This window comes from Crinia signifera, chromosome 9 (assembly GCF_055691185.1).
Source record: "Crinia signifera chromosome 9, ASM5569118v1, whole genome shotgun sequence".
Lineage (NCBI taxonomy): Eukaryota > Metazoa > Chordata > Amphibia > Anura > Myobatrachidae > Crinia > Crinia signifera.
Genome location: NC_139225.1, coordinates 18736814 through 18761526, shown reverse-complemented (window position 1 = coordinate 18761526; position 24713 = coordinate 18736814). Strand labels below are relative to the sequence as shown.

General features: G+C 49.0%; 1 protein-coding gene across 2 annotated transcripts in view; it reads left to right on the top strand.

Moving 5' to 3' along the window:
• GRIPAP1 (GRIP1 associated protein 1) overlaps positions 1 to 24713 on the top strand; it is an 83056-nt gene that overhangs the window by 32931 nt on the left and 25412 nt on the right. For both annotated transcript variants that reach the window (XM_083161273.1, XM_083161272.1), the window contains 3 exons: positions 19846 to 19973; positions 21164 to 21286; positions 23247 to 23340. In XM_083161273.1, the coding sequence (XP_083017399.1) occupies positions 19846 to 19973; positions 21164 to 21286; positions 23247 to 23340 (345 nt within the window). The remainder of the gene's footprint in view (positions 1 to 19845; positions 19974 to 21163; positions 21287 to 23246; positions 23341 to 24713) is intronic.

Sequence of the window (24713 nt, the reverse complement as noted above, 5' to 3'; positions counted from 1 at the left end):
TACTTTGGCCTGATTCTAATCCATTCGTTCCCCCATGTGCTTGCACGGGAGTCCGATGGTTTTGTCCTGTACATGCGCATAATCAGTTATGTGCTTCTGTGCGACCTGCACTGTCGGCGAGTCGCTCGCACGGCGTTGGGGGCGATGGCGGCACTCTTTTTCATTTCATGGGCAGCCGCCCGCCCTGTCTTCAGTCTGCGATCCCAGGAGAAATCATTCGATGGTCGGCTTCGCAGCTTACTGAGCAGAACAGAATCAGGGCCCTCATCTCTCCTCCAGTCTCAGTACATAGACCTCACTGTCTATTATAGCCGCACCATTTTTTTAATTGCCGAGGCTTTTGTATCTGTCGGTTTGGTGTTATGTAGAGGTTAATCCTAACTTATTTACATTCTAGAACTCACTGTTTGCTGGTAGCAGTTTGTGCTTGTACTGTATTATACTTGCATTCTCTCCATCTCTCTCTCTCTTTTCTTCCTCTTCTCCCCCCATCTCCCTCCCTCTCTCCCCCCCTCTCTTCTCCCTCTTCCCCCTCCCTCCCTCTCCCCACCTCCCTCTCTCCCCCCATCTCCCCCCTCTCTTCTCCCTCTTCCCCTCCCTCCCTCTCCCCACCTCCCTCTCTCCCCCCCATCCCTCTTTCCCCCATCCTCTCTTCCCCCTCTCTCTCCCGCTCACTATCTCTCTATCCCCCTTCTCACTATCTCCCCCCCCCCTCTCCTCCCCCCTTCCCCCTCTAGCTCTTTATCCTCCCTCTCTCTAGCTCTTTATCCCCACTCTCTCTAGCTCTTTATCCCCCCTCTTCCTCTTTTACCCCCTCTCTCCCCCTCTTCCCTCCCCCTTCCCTCTCTCTTCCTTCCTCCTCTCCCCCCCCCCTCTCTTTCCTTCCCCCTCTATCCCCCCTCTACCCCCCCCTCTCTATCTCTTCCCCTCTCTCCTTCCCCTCCCCCCCCCCCATCCCTCTCTTCCCCCCCCCCCTTCCCTCTTCCCCACCCTTCCCTCTCCCCCCCCCTTCCCTCTCCCCCCCCTTCCCTCTCTCTTCCTTCCTCCTCTCCCCCCCCCCTCTCTTCCTTCCCCCTCTATCCCCCCCCTCCCCTTCTCCCCCCCCCTCCCCTTTCCCCCCCCCTCCCCTTCTCCCCCCCCTCCCCTTCCCCCCCCTCCCTTCTCCCCCCCTCCCCTTCTCCCCCCCCCCCCTCCCCTTCCCCCCCCTCCCCTTCTCCCCCCTTTTCTCCCCCCTTTTCTCCCCCCCCCTTCTCCCTCTCTACCCCCTTCTCCCTCCCCCTTCTCCCTATGTTTCCACCTCCCCCTCTCTCCCTCTCACTATCTATTATCCCCCCACTCTAGCTCTTCACCCCCCTCTGGCACCTTATCCCCCCCCTCTCTAGCTCTTTATCCCCCCTCTCTCTACCTCTCTTCTGAGAGCTCCATTAGTTACAGAAATTATTGTATTTGCTTTAATCTGTGTTTCGGAGTCATTCTGATTGATTTGCTGCATTCCTGGCAAATTATGCTCTAACGCTACAATAATTAACTCTGGACATCTCATTAGACAATCCCAGATACATTAACTCCTACACAGGTGGGAAGTGAGCAGCTGCAGGAGGAATAGTGGTGGGATGCTGGCGTAGCAGAGGTGATGCAGACGTTCTGCCCTGCTGGGCTAACGGGTATAAACACATGAGGGTGAGCGGCGTGGGCGTTGCTGAGAAGCAGGGGCAGATGAGGTGCAGGGGGCATAGTGTAGTGGTGAGTAGGTATAATAGATAGAACAGGAGTAGTGGGGAAGCAGAATAATGTGACCTAAGAATTACACAGAGGACAGCAGTGAGAAGCAGGTGACATCAGTAGTAATGGGGGGGGGGGGGGGGGGCAGTGCAGTAAGAGGTGTATGAGATATGGATGCTATATAAGCAGTAGTGAAAGGGTTACGGCATAGCTGAGGAAGCGGCAGTGTGGGAAGGAGGGGCAGCGGAGTGGCATCAGACTGAAACTAATTGCTGGAGAAGCAGAGATGGTAAAGTGGGCAGCAGTGAGAAGTCGCATGACCAGTAATACTGGGAATAGGGTCTGGGAGGAGAAGTCACAGAGTCAGATGCAGCAGATACACCGGAAGCAGGATAGTGTGGCCAGGGAGTACACCCCTCACCTGACCATCCTCCAGTTCTCCTTCCCCCTCACCTGGCCATCCTACAGTTCTCCTTCCCCCCTCACCTGGCCATCCTCCTGTTCTCCTTTCCCCTCACCTGGCCATCCTCCTGTTCTCCTTCCCCCCTCACCTGGCCATCCTCCTGTTCTCCTTTCCCCTCACCTGGCCATCCTCCTGTTCTCCTTCCCCCTCACCTTGCCATTCTCCTGTTCTCCTTCCCCCTCACCCTGGCCATCCTCCTGTTCTCCTTCCCCCTCACCTGGCCATCCTCCTGTTCTCCTTCCCCCCTCACCTGGCCATCCTCCTGTTCTCCTTCCCCCTCACCTGGCCATCCTCCTGTTCCCCTTCCCCCCTCACCTGGCCATCCTCCAGTTCTCCTTCCCCCTCACCTTGCCATTCTCCTGTTCTCCTTCCCCCTCACCTGGCCATCCTACAGTTCTCCTTCCCCCTCACCTGGCCATCCTCCTGTTCTCCTTCCCCCTCACCTGGCCATCCTCCAGTTCTCCTCCCCCCTCACCTGGCCATCATACAGTTCTCCTTCCTCCTCACCTGACCCTCCTCCAGTTCTACCTCACCTGGCCATCCTCCAGTTCTCCCTCACCTGGCCATCCTCCAGTTTTCCTTCCCCTCTTCTGTCCATCTTCCTGTTCTCCTTCCCCTCTTCTGTCCATCTTCCTGTCCTCCTTCCCCTCTTCTGTCCATCTTCCTGTCCTCCTTCCCCTCTTCTGTCCATCTTCCTGTTCTCCTTCCCCTCACCTGGCCATCCTCCAGTTCTCCTTCCCCTCACCTGACCCTCCTCCAGTTCTCCTTCCCATTCCCCGGCCATCCCTCCAGTTCTCCTTCCCATTCCCCGGCCATCCTCCAGTTCTCCTTCCCCCTCACCTGACCCTCCTCCAGTTCTCCTCCCCCCTCACCTGGCCATGATCCATCCTCCAAGTCTTTTCCTCATCTGGTCATTCTCCCATTGCCCTATGCCTCAGCTTGCCATACTTCGGCAGGTTTCTTTCCCTTCATCTGACCATCCTCTGTATTTCCTTCCCCTTATTTGTCCATCCTCTGGGGTACTTCTTACCCTCATTTGGCCATCCTATGGGATTCTTCTTTCTCTCACCTGGCCTTACTTTTTGGTCCTCCTTCCCCTCATTTGGCCATCATCTGGCGTTCTTCTTCCCCTCATTTGGCCATTCTCTGTGGTCCTTCTTCTGGTATCAATCTTCCCCTCATTTGGCCTTCCTACTGCTTCTCTTTTCCCTCATGGCTCTTTCCTATTCTCCTTCCCCTCATCTGGCCATCTTCCAGGTCTCCTTCCTTCTACCACACCATCCTCTGTGTCTGTCACCTTCTCTCTCCATTCCCGGGTCTCCTTCCTCTCAGCTTGCTATCTACTATTTGTACCTCTTCATCTTCCTGATCTTCTACCTCTTATCTTGCTATCCTCTGGGTTTCCAACCCCTTTTTTTCCTATGCTATGGAACAACATCCTCTTAACCCCCGTACACTCTTTGTGAAAAAGTCAGACTAATTTCACTATAACAATATCGTTAACGATGTTATCATACTATCGTTCAGTGCTACTAATTATAACGATGTTCCTGTGGGTCGTTAGCTACCCCCTCCCTCATCTCTACATGCAGTCCAATTTTGCCTATGTCATTTATAACTAGGTGCATATTGCTCAGTGTGTATGAACGATAAAGTTACATTATTCTTGGGCAGTACGGATAGTGTAATGGTTAGCATTACCGCCTCACAGCGCTGAGGTCATGGGTTCGATCCTCACCATGGCCCTAACTGTGTGGAGTTTGTATATTCTCCCCGTACTTGCGTGGGTTTCCTCCGGGTACTCCGGTTTCCTCCCACAATCCAAAAATATACTGGTAGGTTCATTGACTTTCAACAAAAATTAACTCTAGAATGTCTGTGTGCGCGTGTACTGATGTGAATGTACAGCGCTGCGGAATATGTATGCGCTATATAAGTAACTGTTGATAAAGAAATTATTCATAAAGCAACCGGGTCCGTGGTGAAGCAAAGCCTTCGTCTACTTCAGTGTGGAAGCTCTAGATCAGGTCCAAACTGTGGCCCTCCCGCTATTGTGAAACTATACATCCCAGCATGCCTTGGCTTATGCTGGGTACACACCAGCACAATGCTGCTCGTGAGCGGGTCATCACAGGAACCGCTCACGAGCTGACGGAGCCGCCGACCCACACAGAAAAGGCACCGGATCTGATCGCGATCCGATCGCGACCCGCACCCACTACAATGGTCGTTTCTCAGATCCTACTTGCAGCAGGGTCCTATCCGATGCGCGGGGCCGCACATCGGATCCGGATCCCATCAAAACGGCAGCGGAATGACCCAAAACATGGCCGATTTACATACAATCGGTCGAGACTGTGGGTCAAATTGTCCTGGTGTGAACCCCACAATAGCAAAACTGTGGCAAGGCATGATGGGACTTGTAGTTTCACAACAGCTGGAGGGCCATAGTTTGGACATGCCTGCTCTAGATCTTTCATTCTGTTGCTGTAGAGAGTTCAAAGGAAATCGTTAGCTGCAGTTGATTGCAGTTTGTATGCATTTTTAAGGTGCATACACACCTGGCGATTGCCGTGGCTTCCGATATCGAGAACCTGGCGGGTTTCCGGCAATAGAATGAACGACGACGATATCCCAGTGTGTACGGGGCTTTACACTGTCATTTTTGTCTCCGAGTTGCCTGCACTTACCGATATAAGAATAATCAGACCCACATTGACTACACTTACTGTGAGACTCCGGCGCACTAATGATGCTCTTCATACAACTGTTTATCCAGACCACAGAATGTATTATTACAGCGGCTAATGAGTTCATTACACTGCCCAGGACATAAAGCCATTTCCTATGTGTGATACGTTACCCACATCTTTGCCTTTCAGGAGATGTGGAGAAAATAACTACTAACCCGGATCTGGGCAACACCCTTCACAGGGTCCACCTGTAATAGTTAGAGGACAGGAGTTGGGACAAGAGATTCTTCTAGTATAAATTCATGCAGAGATTCACATTAAGTGCTTATATAACCATGCAGGCGTAATACGGAGCTGAGAGTAACTGCAGCATCAATCATAGTGCATGTACTGCGTTACTCCGGGTACTGCAGCGTCAGTGATGGTACATGTACTGCGTTACTCCGGGTACTGCAGCGTCAGTCATAGTACATGTGATGTGTTACTCCGGTATGCTGCATCAGTTATAGTACATGTGCTGCGTTACTCCAGGTACTGCAGCATCAATCATAGTACATGTACTGCGTTACTCCGGGTACTGCAGCGTCAGTGATAGTACATGTACTGCGTTACTCCAGGTACTGCAGCATCAATCATAGTGCATGTACTGCGTTACTCCGGGTACTGCAGCGTCAGTGATAGTACATGTACTACGTTACTCCGGGTACTGCAGCGTCAGTCATAATGCATGTACTGCGTTACTCCGGGTACTGCAGCGTCAGTGATAGTACATGTACTGCGTTACTCCGGGTACTGCAGCGTCAGTCATAGTGCATGTACTGCGTTACTCCGGGTACTGCAGCGTCAGTGATAGTACATGTACTGCGTTACTCCGGGTACTGCAGCGTCAGTCATAGTACATGTACTGCGTTACTCCGGGTACTGCAGCATCAGTCATAGTACATGTACTGCGTTACTCCGGTACTGCAGCGTCAGTCATAGTACATGTACTGCGTTACTCCGGGTACTGCAGCATCAGTCATAGTACATGTACTGCGTTACTCTGGGTACTGCAGCATCAGTCATAGTACATGTACTGCGTTACTCCGGGTACTGCAGCATCAGTCATAGTACATGTACTGCGTTACTCCGGGTACTGCAGCGTCAGTCATAGTACATGTACTGCGTTACTCCGGGTACTGCAGCATCAGTCATAGTACATGTACTGCGTTACTCCGGGTACTGCAGCGTCAGTGATAGTACATGTACTGCGTTACTCCGGGTACTGCAGTGTCAGTCATAGTACATGTACTGCGTTACTCCGGGTACTGCAGCATCAGTCATAGTACATGTACTGCGTTACTCCGGGTACTGCTGCATCAGTCATAGTACATGTACTGCGTTACTCCGGGTACTGCAGTGTCAGTCATAGTACATGTACTGCGTTACTCCGGGTACTGCAGTGTCAGTCATAGTACATGTGCTGCGTTACTCCGGGTACTGCAGCATCAGTCATAGTACATGTACTGCGTTACTCCGGGTACTGCAGCATCAGTCATAGTACATGTACTGCGTTACTCCGGGTACTGCAGCGTCAGTGATAGTACATGTACTGCGTTACTCCGGGTACTGCAGTGTCAGTCATAGTACATGTACTGCGTTACTCCGGGTACTGCAGCATCAGTCATAGTACATGTACTGCGTTACTCCGGGTACTGCAGTGTCAGTCATAGTACATGTACTGCGTTACTCCGGGTACTGCAGCGTCAGTGATAGTACATGTACTGCGTTACTCCGGGTACTGCAGTGTCAGTCATAGTACATGTACTGCGTTACTCCGGGTACTGCTGCATCAGTCATAGTACATGTACTGCGTTACTCCGGGTACTGCAGTGTCAGTCATAGTACATGTACTGCGTTACTCCGGGTACTGCAGCATCAGTCATAGTACATGTACTGCGTTACTCCGGGTACTGCTGCATCAGTCATAGTACATGTACTGCGTTACTCCGGGTACTGCTGCATCAGTCATAGTACATGTACTGCGTTACTCCGGGTACTGCAGTGTCAGTCATAGTACATGTACTGCGTTACTCCGGGTACTGCAGTGTCAGTCATAGTACATGTACTGCGTTACTCCGGGTACTGCAGCATCAGTCATAGTACATGTACTGCGTTACTCCGGGTACTGCAGCATCAGTCATAGTACATGTACTGCGTTACTCCGGGTACTGCAGCGTCAGTGATAGTACATGTACTGCGTTACTCCGGGTACTGCAGTGTCAGTCATAGTACATGTACTGCGTTACTCCGGGTACTGCAGCATCAGTCATAGTACATGTACTGCGTTACTCCGGGTACTGCAGCATCAGTCATAGTACATGTACTGCGTTACTCCGGGTACTGCAGCGTCAGTGATAGTACATGTTCTGCGTTACTCCGGGTACTGCAGTGTCAGTCATAGTACATGTACTGCGTTACTCCGGGTACTGCAGCGTCAGTCATAGTACATGTACTGCGTTACTCCGGGTACTGCAGCGTCAGTGATAGTACATGTACTGCGTTACTCCGGGTACTGCTGCATCAGTCATAGTACATGTGCTGCGTTACTCCGGGTACTGCAGTGTCAGTCATAGTACATGTACTGCGTTACTCCGGGTACTGCAGCATCAGTCATAGTACATGTACTGCGTTACTCCGGTACTGCTGCATCAGTTATAGTACATGTGCTGCGTTACTCCGGGTACTGCAGCATCAATCATAGTACATGTGCTGCGTTACTCCGGGTACAGCTGCGTCAGTCAGTACATGTACTGTGTTACTCCGGGTACTGCAGCATCAATCATAGTCCATGTACTGCGTTACTCCGGGTACTGCAGCATCAGTCATAGTACGTGTACTGCGTTACTCTGGGTACTGCAGCATCAGTCATAGTACATGTGCTGCGTTACTCCGGGTACTGCAGCGTCAGTCATAGTACATGTACTGCGTTACTCCGGGTACAGCTGCGTCAGTCATAGTACATGTGCTGCGTTACTCCGGGTACTGCAGCATCAGTCATAGTACATGTACTGCGTTACTCCGGGTACTGCAGCATCAGTCATAGTACATGTACTGCGTTACTCCGGGTACTGCAGCATCAGTCATAGTACGTGTACTGCGTTACTCCGGGTACTGCAGCATCAGTCATAGTACATGTGCTGCGTTACTCCGGGTACTGCAGCATCAATCATAGTACATGTGCTGCGTTACTCCGGGTACAGCTGCGTCAGTCAGTACATGTACTGTGTTACTCCGGGTACTGCAGCATCAATCATGGTACATGTACTGCGTTACTCCGGGTACTGCAGCGTCAGTGATAGTACATGTTCTGCGCTACTCCGGGTACTGCAGCGTCAGTGATAGTACATGTACTACGTTACTCCGGGTACTGCAGCGTCAGTCATAATGCATGTACTGCGTTACTCCGGGTACTGCAGCGTCAGTGATAGTACATGTACTGCGTTACTCCGGGTACTGCAGCGTCAGTCATAGTGCATGTACTGCGTTACTCCGGGTACTGCAGCGTCAGTCATAGTACATGTACTGCGTTACTCCGGGTACTGCAGCGTCAGTCATAGTACATGTACTGCGTTACTCCGGGTACTGCAGCATCAGTCATAGTACATGTACTGCGTTACTCCGGTACTGCAGCGTCAGTCATAGTACATGTACTGCGTTACTCCGGGTACTGCAGCATCAGTCATAGTACATGTACTGCGTTACTCCGGGTACTGCAGCATCAGTCATAGTACATGTACTGCGTTACTCCGGGTACTGCAGCGTCAGTGATAGTACATGTACTGCGTTACTCCGGGTACTGCAGTGTCAGTCATAGTACATGTACTGCGTTACTCCGGGTACTGCAGCATCAGTCATAGTACATGTACTGCGTTACTCCGGGTACTGCTGCATCAGTCATAGTACATGTACGGCATTACTCCGGGTACTGCAGCGTCAGTCATAGTACATGTACTGCGTTACTCCGGGTACTGCAGTGTCAGTCATAGTACATGTACTGCGTTACTCCGGGTACTGCAGTGTCAGTCATAGTACATGTACTGCGTTACTCCGGGTACTGCAGCGTCAGTCATAGTACATGTACTGCGTTACTCCGGGTACTGCAGCGTCAGTGATAGTACATGTACTGCGTTACTCCGGGTACTGCTGCATCAGTCATAGTACATGTGCTGCGTTACTCCGGGTACTGCAGTGTCAGTCATAGTACATGTACTGCGTTACTCCGGGTACTGCAGCATCAGTCATAGTACATGTACTGCGTTACTCCGGTACTGCTGCATCAGTTATAGTACATGTGCTGCGTTACTCCGGGTACTGCAGCGTCAGTCAGTACATGTACTGTGTTACTCCGGGTACTGCAGCATCAATCATAGTCCATGTACTGCGTTACTCCGGGTACTGCAGCATCAGTCATAGTACGTGTACTGCGTTACTCTGGGTACTGCAGCATCAGTCATAGTACATGTGCTGCGTTACTCCGGGTACTGCAGCGTCAGTCATAGTACATGTACTGCGTTACTCCGGGTACAGCTGCGTCAGTCATAGTACATGTGCTGCGTTACTCCGGGTACTGCAGCATCAGTCATAGTACATGTACTGCGTTACTCCGGGTACTGCAGCATCAGTCATAGTACGTGTACTGCGTTACTCCGGGTACTGCAGCATCAGTCATAGTACATGTACTGCGTTACTCCGGGTACTGCAGCGTCAGTCATAGTACATGTACTGCGTTACTCCGGGTACTGCAGCATCAGTCATAGTACATGTACTGCGTTACTCCGGGTACTGCAGCATCAGTCATAGTACATGTACTGCGTTACTCCGGGTACTGCAGCATCAGTCATAGTACATGTACTGCGTTACTCCGGGTACTGCAGCATCAGTCATAGTACATGTACTGCGTTACTCCGGGTACTGCAGCGTCAGTCATAGTACATGTACTGCGTTACTCCGGGTACTGCAGCGTCAGTGATAGTACATGTACTGCGTTACTCTGGGTACTGCAGCATCAGTCATAGTACATGTGCTGCGTTACTCCAGGTACTGCAGCGTCAGTCATAGTACATGTACTGCGTTACTCCGGGTACTGCTGCATCAGTTATAGTACATGTGCTGCGTTACTCAGGGTACTGCAGCATCAGTCATAGTACATGTACTGCGTTACTCCGGGTACTGCAGCATCAATCATAGTACATGTACTGCGTTACTCCGGGTACTGCAGTATCAGTCATAGTACATGTATTGCGTTACTCCGGGTACTGCAGCGTCAGTCATAGTACATGTACTGCGTTACTCCGGGTACTGCAGCGTCAGTCATAGTACATACTGCAGAATTATTCTTTATGTACTATGACATGTTACTCTGGGTATGATTGCTCAGCCACATACTTTGTTACTCTGCAATACTGTGGGTTAATACTTGTATACTGCTCCCTGTGTTATGGCGGGATACTGAGGTGACCGGCCCGGGCGGCTCCGTGCACACTCCCTTCTCCTAGTCTCAGCCTCCAGAGACTCCTCGTTAGCTCTGCATCATCGTCAATACTCTGATACCCTGTTATAATTGTTCCTGTCAGCGGCCTTTTTTCCTTCTCTTATCCTGACACAATAAATCCAATACTTGGCTGCTGTACGCTGGAGCATCGCACTGCAAGAATATCCGGTTGCAGTATGAAGTAGTCTGGGGTCAGGATTGTCTGAGGCCCCCTGTACCTCTGTATCACCTCCCGTGCGTGTCCTTATCCCATCTTTAGCCTGGTCTCCTCCAGTGCAAATGATTTTGCGCCTCCGTGCAACCACTATCCACGTCAAGCCCGCGACACTCCCATAAGGACGACCATCTCTGTGTATCCCCAGTTTTAGAACACGTACTAGATAAACAACGGCTAGGCTCTGATTGGTTGGCCTGGGGGCACTTTAGAATTCTCAATAAACCTTATCCTGAATCTGAAATCCAATCACTTTAGGCTGATTTGAAATGTCCTTCTCCGGTAATTGGCACTGCGCACAGAGAGAGGTAGAGCAGCAGCCAATTGGCTCCTAACTGCCATGTTACAGGCTGTATTTGAAAAATGACAGCAGCTGATTGGTACTTTATTTCTCTCCACTTTCTCTTTTAAAGCTTTGATAAATTACTCCCATGATTTCAAGTGCCCACTTTGATTTATTCACCAAAGGCGGATTGCTAACCTCTAGTGTTTTGCAGCGACACACCAATGGGTGACTATGGTAATTGCTGCTACACACAAGCTGCAATCTTTTTCACCCCTGAACAAGCTGTAACAGATTTAAATCTGTTCACAAATCACCTTGTCATCATCCGGGTAATCCCAGCTACAAAAAAGCTGAATGGACTCTTTTTTAACTCGCAATATTTTATCAAGGATGTAATACTTGAGGAACCGTCGTTTCATGTAGAGAGATACTAACGGTCTGATTCATCTTTGTTAGCAAGGCAGAAAAGCACCAGAATAAGTAAAACCATGCTGCGCTGCAGGTGAGGCAGATGTAATGTGCAGAGAGAGCGGAGGTGCCCATACAGTTATACGATATGGCCGTTTTTCACACGATTTCAATCTCTTGGGACGATAAATCGTGTGAAAGTGCCATATAGTATATGCCAGGCATGTCCAAGCTATGGCCATCCCAGCTGTTGAGAAACTACAAGTCCCAACATGCCTTGCAACAGTTTTGCTCTTAGGGAATGCTAAAACTGTGGCAAGGCATGCTGGGATATGTAATTTCACAACAGCAGAAGGGCCACAGTTTGGACATGCCTGTTATATGCCAATCCGATGCGCGGTGTTATGTGCATCGGATCTGATCCAGAGGTCGCCGGGGCTGCCACAAGGATTTGGGGGGAAGGGTTACTAATTGGAATCTAAACTGCGTTGTAATAATAAACCGGCCTATTATTTTTTTTTTTAGACTACATGCAAAAGCAGCCAGTATTTACCCTGCACAGAAACAATACAAATGCTTATGTTCCCCCTCGCATAGCAGCATGGTTTGTTCCAGACACAACATTATTTTTTTGCTTTTCTGAAAATCATTATGTAACATTAACCTTAAGTATCCTCCAGCGTTCCCTGAAATCGCCGTCATAAGGAGCAACAATATAATCGCCCAAGTGTGCGCCGTATTTCTGTCAGCGCCGTAAATAAACAGATTCATTTCTGCCCATTTATTTTCGTTAATGCGTATTGAGAACCGTCAGATATAAACCTTGCTCACAGGACAATGTGCATTTCCTTTCATTTAAACACAATGAAGGAGACCGGGCGCGCTCGCTCGCTAGACGTAAATGTAAATCAATAGCTGAAATTGCTGCGCCCTGACTTCTCTGCATCGATTTAACATTAACCCCTAATGTGATGTCTAAACAGCATTTGTACAATCCGAAAATAAATAAATAATTAGGGCAATTTGCAGCTCGCCGGGGTTGCCGGGGAACTGCAAGATCCAGCACGCCCTGCCAAATTGTAAGCGGTTTCTGACGCTTGGCGCTGGGGTCCTGATGACATCTGTGTCCGTATCGAATGACATTGGCTATTTGGGGACTACCAAACCCTTGAATCTGTACCGTTGACTCCTCCACGGTCGGACGTAAGCCGTCTCCTGGCAGCTGGGAGGAGAAAGCTTCTTGTTCTGGCAGTGACCACCTCGGAATGAGCGGCATACACGTGCCTAATGCCGGGGTCACTCGATGGGGACTCATCCTATTGTCTTATTTAATAACATGGTTCACCAACCTTATACTATCCAATCAGATGTTAGCTTTTCTCTTGCAAGTTTGATTAGTGGGACCTCATGTACAGTATGGGCGGTATGCAATGCCACCAGCGAGGGGGGTGGCTGTGGCGAGGATCACCGAAAACAAGCCACCATCGTCGTTTAACCCCTGCGCCGGCTGCTCGCCCTATTCAACGTTACAGGGGACTCCTCGCCGGAACGGCAAGTGCAGGGGGGGGGCGGGGTCAGTTGAGTACTGACCGGCGAGCTGTCGGCACTGCCCACCGTTACAGCTCACCAGAGAGCATTGAATACTGCTCAATGAATGTATACAATGTCTGTACCCTTTGGCTACAGAGCTAACACTCTAAATTGGATTTTAAAACAAACTGTTCATTCTGCGACTGTTTGAGGCTCACGAGAGATTAAATAAAGAATGGATTTTTAATATAGTATGGAAGAGTTCAGATCCAATCTGTGAGCCAAATGGTTTTGTTTTACGCAGATAACATTCAGTGTTACCGGATTTAATTGAAAGAATCAGTGCTGTAATTTTTTTATGTTTTTTGTTTTTTTTTAATGCAACGCTGAGTGCATCCAACGCGTTGGTTATTTATGTATAACATTGCGGGGGGGGTCAGTTAAATGGCTTCTACTTTGCAAAATGGAGCGAGTACAACGCTCAAGCAACTTCTGCTGAGTAAAATGATATGCAGCCTGCCTATATTCTGTGTGTGACTGCTGCTGTATCTGCGTAACAATTGGAAAGTTTACAGTGTTTTCCTGCAACAGAAGTGGAATATTACAGAGTTTTCCTGGAAAACGGAATAACGTATCTGATACAGCCTCAGTCACACACTGAATGTAGGCATGCTGTATGTCATTTTAATCAGCGGAAGCTGCTTGTGTGTCCTCTTTGCTCCATGTTTTTTTTTTTGCAGGCGCCGTTTGCATTTTACGCCCAATTGACTTGCACCTATATAAATACACCGCACCTCCACGTATTTTGCAATTAGTTAATGAGCCCCTGTACGAGTGCGGTGACCGGATGGACCACCGATTTACGGGATACGGTCTTTGCGTCGACACCATTAGGTCGACATGCAGAAAGGTCAACATGTCATTGGATCGACACAAGCATTAGGTCGACATGGGTAAGGTTGACAGTCAAAAGGTCGACTCGTGGAAGAATAAAATAGTGTGCTGAGCGTAGCGAGGCACCGTGCCCGAAGCATGGCGAGCGCAGCGGTGCTACGTTTCAGTGTCCATGTCGACTGTGTCGACATTCGGGTCAAAAACCAGTGAAAAACCCCATGTCGCCCTTTTGACTGTCAACCTTGCCCATGTCGACCTTGACCCATGTCGACCTTTCTGCATGTCAGCCTAATGGTGTCAATCAAATGCATGCCGACCTAACTACTGTAGACCTAATGATCCACACTCCGATTTGCAAACCACGGTGTACAAGGAGCTATTTCTGTATCCTGATGAATGTGGCGGCGACACATTGCACGAACGTGATATCAGAGCCCGGAATCAATGCTCTGTCTCTGTATATAAATGGGCTGCGTGCCTCTGTAACCAGCCAGGGTTTATTCAGGTTTTGTGCAGGGGGGATTTGAGCTCCTCACGCCGCCCCCTATTCCTCTTGTTCTCCTTTCCTTGAGTGCTGGCTGCTTCGGCTGCACACCCACTCCCTCCTTCCCCTACATCCCACTGGAAGCATTAAGACTTTCAGCAGGGCATTAATATTTTATGGCTGTGATGAGTCAGGAGGTGGGAGGCAGAACAGCCAAACCCTACGTTACAGGGTGGAAAGTGCTGATCTGCGGTAATGACGGTGCTGTGCTCACTTCGTTCCCCTGCAAGGATGGGTGGGCTGCTGTCACCTCTACCTGACACAGGGGAGAGAAGTGTGCCTGCAGCAGTGTCACATCAAGGATAATAAATGCTCTATGGATTGTGATGAAGACTGGAGTCCTGTCACACTGTGCGCGGTGCAGGCTGTGACACTGTGCGCGGTGCAGGCTGTGTTACTGTGCGCGGTGCAGGCTGTGACACTGTGCGGTGCAGGCTGTGTTACTGTGTGCGGTGCAGGCTGTGTTACTGTGCGCGGTGCAGGCTGTGTTACTGTGCGCGGTGCAGGCTGTGTTACTGTGCGTGGTGCAGGCTGTGTTACTGTGCGTGGTGCAGGCTGTGTTACTGTGCGCGGTGCAGGCTGTGTTACTGTGCGCGGTGCAGGCTGTGTTACTGTGTGCGATGCAGGCTGTGTTACTGTGTGCAGTGCAGGCTGTGTTACTGTGCACGGTAAAGGGCTGTGACACTGTGTGCGGTGCAGGCTGTGTTACTGTGCGCGGTGCAGGCTGTGTTACTGTGTGCGATGCAGGCTGTGTTACTGTGTGCAGTGCAGGCTGTGTTACTGTGCACGGTAAAGGGCTGTGACACTGTGTGCGGTGCAGGCTGTGTTACTGTGCGCGGTGCAGGCTGTGTTACTGTGCGCGGTGCAGGCTGTGTTACTGTGCGCGGTGCAGGCTGTGTTACTGTGTGCGATGCAGGCTGTGTTACTGTGTGCAGTGCAGGCTGTGTCACTGTGTGCGGTGCAGGCTGTGACACTGTGTGCGGTGCAGGCTGTGACACTGTGTGCGGTGCAGGCTGTGACACTGTGTGCGGTGCAGGCTGTGTAACTGTGCGCGGTGCAGGCTGTGTAACTGTGCGCGGTGCAGGCTGTGTTACTGTGTGCGGTGCAGGCTGTGTTACTGTGTGCCGTGCAGGCTGTGTTACTGTGTGCGATGCAGGCTGTGTTACTGTGTGCCGTGCAGGCTGTGTTACTGTGTGCAGTGCAGGCTGTGTTACTGTGCACGGTAAAGGGCTGTGACACTGTGTGCGGTGCAGGCTGTGTTACTGTGCGCGGTAAAGGGCTGTGACACTGTGTGCGGTGCAGGCTGTGTTACTGTGCGCGGTAAAGGGCTGTGACACTGTGTGCGGTGCAGGCTGTGACACCGTGTGCGGTGCAGGCTGTGACACTGTGTGCCGTACAGGCTGTGACTGGGGTCCTGTGAAACCGTGTGCCGAGCAGGCTGTGACACTGTGTGCCGAGCAGGCTGTGACACTGTGTGCCGAGCAGGCTGTGACACTGTGTGCCGAGCAGGCTGTGACACCGTGTGCGGGGCAGGCTGTGACACCGTGTGCCGAGCAGGCTGTGACACCGTGTGCCGCGCAGGCTGTGACTGGGGTCCTGTGACACTGTGTGTGTTACAAGCTATAACTGGTGTCCTGTGACACTGTGTGGTTGCAGGCTGTGACTGAGGTCCTGTGAATCTGTGTGTGGTACATTCTCTGACACTGTGTGCAGGTGCAGGCTGTGACTGGGGTCCTGTGACACTTTGTGTGGTTACAGCAGGGATGTGGAACCTTTGGCCCTCCAGCTTTTTTTGAACTACACATCCCAGCATGCCCTGCAACAGTTTTAGTGTGGCCAAATAGCAAAACTGTAGCAGGGCATGCTGGGATGTGCGGTGCAGGCTGTGACCCTGTGTGCCGAGCAGGCTGTGACCCTGTGTGACGAGCAGGCTGTGACCCTGTGTGCCGTGCAGGCTGTGACCCTGTGTAGCAGGGCATGCTGGGATGTGCAGTTCAACAACAGCTGGAGGGCCGAAGGTTCCCCATTCCTGGGTTACAGGCTGTGGCTGAGGTTCTGTGACATTGTTTGTGCTACAGGCTGTAACTGGGGTCCTGTGACACTGTGGCCCTTATTCAGATCTGATCGCAGTTCAAATTTGTTCTCAAAATGGGCAAAACCATGTGCACTGCAGGTGGGGAAGATGTAATATGTGCAGAGACAGTTAGATTTGTGTGAGTTATTTTGTTTCTGTGCAGGGTAAATACTGGCTGCGTTATTTTTACACTGTAATTTAGATTTCCGTTTCAACACGCCCCACCCAAATTTAACTCTGCACATTTTACATCTGCCCCACTTGCAGTGCACATGGTTTTGCCCAAATTTGGACTGTGATCAGATCTGAATAAAGGCCTGTGTGTGGTACAAGTTGTGATTGGGGTCCCACAGGCAAACGCAGGGGGGATTTCTGGTTGCCCTGAAACCCCCCTCCTCTTGGCAAGTTCCTTTAATTATGACAACAATAGCACTGGTATATAATATGATCAGTAGACCTGCCACCCCATCATGCAGTGTAAGGGACAGAGCAGAGCTGCTGCACATGCCCAGTGTACCAGCTTCTTCTACCACATTTACTGTATGTGTGGATCTGAGCCCTCAAACATCGCAAAGGACCAGAGAGCAGCTGCCAGGAGGAAGAGACAGGAGCCTTACTATGAAGTGGGAGATTGTGAGCTTAGAAAGTGCAGCACTGGTTCTATTATAATTGTGTATTTATTATGATATGTTTAACCTTTTCCTGACCACTTATTTAAATGTTTGAAACAGCCTATACTAAAGACTATTTGTAATGATAAATATTAATACTGTATTCCGTATAGTATCCAGTGTATAAAAATACAAATTTCAGGGCTTTTACCACTCCCCCAGACTCCCGTACTTACTCCAATGCCCTGCAGGGTGGGAGATGTTGGATTACATTTGGAAACCTCCCTTTAAAAATCCTGCGTTTGCCACTGGGTCCTGTGTAAACCAATTAAAGATGAAAAAACCCTCCAATATGCAGAGAACAGTGGAGATAATGGGCACTCGACAGAGTCTTCCTTTGTAGTAAAACCGTTTTATTACAAATGAAAACTCTGTTCTCTCTCTCTCTCTCTGTTCTCTCTCTCTCTCTCTCTCTCTCTCTCTCTGTTCTCTCTCTCTCTCTCTTCTCTCTCTCTCTCTCTGTTCTCTCTCTCTCTCTCTCTCTGTTCTCTCTCTCTCTCTCTCTCTCTGTTCTCTCTCTCTCTCTCTCTTATATATAGCCTTCTATATATTCTATACACACAAGTCTCTTGGCTAATTTACTACTATATGCATCCGCTGCACAATAGTGCTTTGTTAGTATAATAAATTTCCATTTCATCCTAACAAGCAAGCTGTAAGTCTATATTTATTGTACAGTTACCGAATCTGAAGGGAGCAGCAGAGACCTAATTGAGGAGCACTCATGATGCCTAGTATAGAGGAGCACTCATGGTGCCCAGTATAGAGGAGCACTCGTGGTGCCCAGTATAGAGGAGCACTCATGGCACTCAGTATAGAGGAGCACTCATGGCGCCCAGTATAGAGCAGCACTCATGGTGCCCAGTATAGAGGAGCACTCGTGGCGCTCAGTATAGAGGAGCACTCATGGCTCTCAGTATAGAGGAGCACTCATGGCACTCAGTATAGAGGAGCACTCGTGGCGCCCAGTATAGGGGAGTACTCGTGGCGCCCAGTATAGGGGAGTACTCGTGGCGCCCAGTATAGGGGAGTACTCGTGGCGCCCAGTATAGGGGAGTACTCGTGGCGCCCAGTATAGGGGAGTACTCGTGGCGCCCAGTATAGGGGAGTACTCGTGGCGCCCGGGATAGGGGAGCACTCGTGGTGCCCAGTATAGGGGAGTACTCGTGGTGCCCAGTATAGGGGAGTACACGTGGCGCCCAGTATAGGGGAGCACTCGTGGCGGCCAGTATAGGGGAGCACTCGTGGCGGCCAGTATAGGGGAGCATTCGTGGCGGCCATTATAGAGGAACATTCGTGGCGCCCAGTAGGAGGAGCACTCGTAGCACCCAGTATAGAGGAGCACTCGTGGACCCCAATATAGAGGAGCCCTCGTGGCGCCCAGTATAGAGGAGCCCTCGTGGCGCTCAGTATAGAGGAGCACTCGTGGCGCCCAGTATAGAGGAGTACTCGTGGCGCCCAGTATAGAGGAGTACTCGTGGCGCCCAGTATAGGGGAGCATTCCAGGCGGTCATTATAGAGGAACATTCGTAGCGCCCAGTATAGAGGAGCACTCGTGGCTCCCAGTATAGAGGAGCACTCGTGGAGCCCAGTATAGAGGAGCCCTCGTGGCGCCCAGTATAGAGGAGCCCTCGTGGCGCCCAGTATAGAGGAGCCCTCGTGGCGCCCAGTATAGAGGAGCCCTCGTGGCGCCCAGTATAGAGGAGCCCTCGTGGCGCCCAGTATAGGGGAGCCCTCATGGCGCCCAGTATAGGGGAGCACTCGTGGCGCCCAGTATAGGGGAGTACTCGTGGTGCCCAGTATAGGGGAGTACTCGTGGTGCCCAGTATAGGGGAGTACTCGTGGTGCCCAGTATAGGGGAGCCCTCGTGGCGCCCAGTATAGGGGAGCACTCGTGGCGCCCAGTATAGGGGAGCACTCGTGGCGCCCAGTATAGGGGAGCACTCGTGGCGCCCAGTATAGGAGAGCACTCGTGGCGCCCAGTATAGGAGAGCACTCGTGGCGCCCAGTATAGGAGAGCACTCGTGGCGCCCAGTATAGGGGAGCACTCGTGGCGCCCAGTATAGGGGAGCACTCGTGGCGCCCAGTATAGGGGAGTACTCGTGCCCAGTATAGGGGAGCACTCGTGGCGCCCAGTATAGGGGAGTACTCGTGGCGCCCAGTATAGGGGAGTACTCATGGTGCCCAGTATAGGGGAATACACGTGGCGCCCAGTATCATTAAGCAAGCGGCTGTTATGCTTTTTCGTTTTTTATTTTTAAACTCCTGTTAAAAAATCTAACTTAGAACCTGATTTTGATGCATACATTGCCCCATGTTTGCTTTGGGTACTTCAATTGATATACTGTGTGTATATATAATGCCTGATCTTTAAGTTATAATATATGCCTGAAATACTCTGTTGAAAACCCAGAAACACTGCTACTGCCAGACAATCAGTGATTGGCACAGCTTCCTTACCTTTCCATGTGTAAACAGTCTGGTTGCCACATACAGGTCACTTATCCATAACCTGTATGTTATATAACAGCAAAGGTCTGTTTTTGAGTCTTTACCGGGTGATTTCGGGTAAATTTCTATCACAAGTATTAAGAGTTGCTCCAGTAAATTATAGTTCTGATCATTAATTATTTTAATTAGGCTGCATTTAAGTTTGAGTGATGTTACCCTGGAAATAAGCTGTAGTGCAGTATTGTCAACAAATAGCAATTGTGCTTTTGTTATGCTGTTAATTATAGTTATTATCTAAGAGAACAGTCCTGACGTGGACACTATGCTGGGCCGCTGGTCACTCATTCACAGTCTCTTCTCTAGGTTTGGAGGATCTGGTGTTGGCTGAGATTAGTTCTCCCAGTCGGACACAGACTGGTGATAGTAGCAGTGTCTCCTCCTTCAGTTACAGGGAGATAATGAAGGAGAACGCAACACCCAGCAGCAATAAGGTAAGGACGTGATGGGGAGGAAGGGAGACCTCTGGGAGATGGGATGGGATGGACCGTCTATATCACTGGGGGAGAAGAGAGGACACTGTGAAATGTGATGGACCCTTATCACCGGCGAAGAAGAGAGGACATGGGGAGAGATGATAGGATAAACATTTATATCACTGGGGGACAAGAGAGGACATGGGGAGATGGGCTGGACCTTTATATCACTGTGGTAGAAGAGAGGACATTGGGAGATGGGATGGACCTTTCTTTCACTGGGGGAGAAGAGGGGACACAGAGAAATGGGTTGGACCTTTCTATCACTGGGGAGAAGAGAGGACATGGGGAGATGGGATGGACCTTTATATCACTGGGGGAGATGGGATGGACCTTTATATCACTGGGGGAGAAGTGAGAACATGGGGAGATGGTATGGACCCTTCGCTGGGGAGAAGAGAGGACATGGGGAGATGGGATGGACCCTTCGCTGGGGAGAAGAGAGGACATGGGGAGATGGGATGGACCCTTCGCTGGGGAGAAGAGAGGACATGGGGAGATGGGATGGACCTTTATATCACTGTGGTAGAAGAGAGGACATGGGGAGATGGGATGGACCTTTATATCACTGGGGGAGAAGTGAGAACATGGGGAGTTGGGATGGACCTTTTTAGATCATTGGGTGAGAAGAGAGGAGATGGGATGGGTTGGCCGTTTATATCCCTGTAAGGGGTGAGATTGTGTTATGTCTGGGGTAGAAAAAGAGGTGCCCTGATTATAGAGGTAGCGGGAATGCCCTGGCACTGTATGATGGTATGTGCCCTGGCACTGTATGATGGTATGTGCCCTGGCACTATATGAAGGTATGTGCCCTGGCACTGTATGAAGTTATGTGCCCTGGCACTGTATGATGGTATGTGCCCTGGTGCTGTATGAAGGTATGTGCCCTGGCACTGTATGAAGGTATGTGCCATGGCACTGTATGAAGGTATGTGCCCTGGCACTGTATGAAGGTATGTGCCCTGGCACTGTATGATGGTATGTGCCCTGGCACTGTATGAAGGTATGTGCCCTGGCACTGTATGAAGTTATGTGCCCTGGCACTGTATGAAGTTATGTGCCCTGGCACTGTATGAAGATATGTGCCCTGGCACTGTATGAAGGTAGAGCCGCACCATGTAGTCACTGTGTTCTGACCTGTATTGTAGTCTAATAGTGGAAGCCCTCAGTCCCAGCCACAGAGACCGGTGGAGCTGTCTGATGAGGAGGTGTCAGAATTGTTCCAGAGACTGGCCGAAATTCAGCAGGAAAAATGGTTACTAGAAGAAAAGGTAACACATCCTTTATCTGTGCTGTCCCTAAACTTCACTGATGAGATCTAACAATATATGTGCTGTGTGTGTGTGTGTGTGTGTGTGTGTGTGTGTGTGTGTGTGTGTGTGTGTGTGTGTGTGTGTATAGATAGATAGATAGATAGATATATGCACAACCAGGAATGACTCTAGTCGCGCCACAAAGAAGGCTGCTACTCTAAAAAGACCCCCCTGTTAGTGGGAGACAAATGGGTATAGAGATAGATAGAGAGCACCAAAGGATTCCACCACCTTATGTGTGATGAACAGATTGTTCAAGTATGAAAAAACATATAAACGTTTCTGAAATTTAACAGTTTTTATTAAAAAGTTATAAAATAGTGTGGTATCTTAATTCATTTCTTTGAAGACGATGACAACCCAACGCGTTTCGTCTTTAGAAAGACTTCATCATGTTTTTTTTAAGATAAACACTGCAGGTGGTAAAAACATATCAAATAGAAGTATAACTGTATATCAAAGTTCAAATATAACAGAAGTGCAGTGATTGTTAACATCAGATGTCCAAAAAATATATATTCACAAAGAATATGTACATACCGATAAAAGAATCAATGAAGACAGATATGGAGTTTTCTAACCATATGGTGAATGTCGATTTTTTTTTTTGGGAGAAATCGCAATCTAAAAGATCATGATTAGAATTAAAAACTGTGCGTAGTAAGCTAATATTTAGCAGTCGGGGGGAGAAGAGTACGTTTAAAAGAACAAGAATCAAAATAGTTTTGAAGATCTTAAAAGAGAGTTGTAAGGAGACATATACCTTTAATAGGTGGTAAATATGAGTTTGCAGGTTACTGTTCCATACAGGATGAATCAATTATTGGTCCCATGTTCAGCCCCTTCAAGGTATAAGGAGTCTATTTGGAGGAGGATGAATTAGTTATTTTTGCCAAAACTTTTTATTTTATGTGACTTCCAATACGTGTAATCTGGAATAAGCATTACCTTACAAAAGATGTAGGCCGGCAATTGCCGTATGACAGGATGTAGTTCAAAAAGTGAGCAATACTTCAGGGCGGTCTGTATTAACGCCCTTAGGGGTCAAACGTATACCTCAATATCTACATCTCCTATTAGACTAATGATGGGTAACTCACGATACAGGAAAAAAAAAAAAAAAGGGGGATGTTACCTTCCAGATGATAACATAATAATGAGGCAGGATGATTGAATGATGATAAATGTAGAACTGTGTTCACACTTGAAAACAGCCTCTGTGAATGTACCCTAAGGGATGGCTCTTCAAAATCGGGATCTATAAAGAGAATGCCCAAACAATGACTGTAATGTCCAATAATGTATATATGTCCAGTGTCTATTATACAGTAAATTAAAAGTAAATTCAATACATCAAATAAAAAATGATATTTTCCACATATTGAAACATAGAGATAGGTATAACGTCATTTATATGTAATTTATAAGTTGAACTTCCTAACAGGCTTTGCAGTGGAATTGAAGACATACATAGAAAACTTCAAACAGACCTCCAATTAAAATAGCTACAAATTCAGTGAGCACAATGTATGACATAGATAGAATGATTCAATCCAGTATATCACAATGTATCCTACCTGCAATATAGTAGCAATGTGTGTGTATGTATATATATATATATATATATATATATATATATATATATATATATATATATATATATATATATAGATAGATCTCTTTAAGAGCAATCTGGATATCTCTACCCACAATTTCATGGGTGAGGTGTGAATTCTTCATTCATTGGATAAAGATAATTGATTTATGGAACATTATTACCAGAGGATGCCTGCTGTTATATGAAGGCGTAATGCACATACTGTTTATAATCTGGATGTGGACACCGTTCATCCTGTACTTACTGGTGATCTGCCGGCCTCTGTAATTGAGGGCTAACGTTGCGTCTTCCCTGCTGCAGGTCAAACACTTAGAAGTGAGCAGCTCTTCGATGGCGGAGGATCTGCGCAGTAAGAGCGCTATTATCGAGACCTACGTCATGGACAGCAGGATAGGTGCGTGGGTATATACCATATCTGGTGACTTCAGTCCCGTCAGAGGCTTGCAAGGCATGCTGGGTCGTGTGGTGACATAGTAAAATTTGAGCCATTGTCTTTATTATTCTTGTGTAGATAATCTCCTCTCCTAGACGTGTGTTATGTACAGTCCTGACTGATTGTTTTTCGACGCAGTTTACTATGTGTCATCCTTTAGAAGGGACTGGTGCTATAGATAATACAGATGGAGTAGAATTTATTGTAGTGATGCTGTAAAAGTGTTTTGTTTGTTTTTTAAATCAAACTTTAATCCGCAATAACCGATGCAAACAATGACCCCTTTTTTTACCGTCGCGTCTGTAATAAGCTGTGATGCCAAATGTGATGAGAAATACATTGAAGTAATCTTCCCAGAGAGTCTTGATTGCATCAAGCTAGGGATGGCCATTCAAAATCATCGATGGTTTATGGCCGATGTTGAATACTTGTGCCATCGATAGGGAGAACCAGATGGTTTCCCTCCATCGATGGCACAGCAGAACCGGTGTTTTTTGTGTTTTTTTCCAAGGTGATGGGACACTGAGCATAGCTCCGCCCCCTGACAACCATGAATCCCCGCCCTCACATTCCGATTGGCCCACGGGCCAATCAGTCAAAGAAAATGGTTGGTTGGTTGCAGTATCGCCATCGATGGCTGCCTTCGATGGTGACACTGCGACCAATATATCCTAACGATGCCCAGTACGTAAAGACACATCTGTAGGTCAGTATGGATAAGTTGGGTTTGAATCACATGGTCGACAGTGTCTACATTGACCCCCAAACGGTCGACATGCACAATTTCAACATGGTCAACCTAATACATGTGGGCCCAGATCCCAGATAAAGGTAGCTTGGATTCCTGTTTGCTGCAATACATTCCACTCTTGCAGTATGCACGTTTATAATCTCTGGATAAAATCCTCTTTATGTTGTCACAATGAAATGCAGCACCAAGTACAGGCTCACTAACGCCCGACCCTATAACATGGATGTAAGCGTGTGAGGGGAACCTGATCAGCTTTCAGTGCTGCAATAAACATTTTCAACAGTTCGCGCTTCATACCTGGTCGTTGCCAAGCATTGTGGGTGCCTGAGCGGATGTGGGTTAGATGCCAGTGCTTGGCGTTCCTCTCACCACCTGTTTGCCAGGCTGTGTTGGCATCACCCGCCTTCCTCCCTCCCTCCCAGCTCTGTCATGTTGGCTGCCCTCTCTCCCTCTCTCTGTCCTTGGGCGCTGTGTGGATCTTGTTACCTCTTCTCTCCACTGTGTTTTGCCCTCGTCGCCTCCACCTGAAATCTTATCAGTCATTTCTGATCCTTGATTCCACCTCTCCTGTGTGCAGCACAGC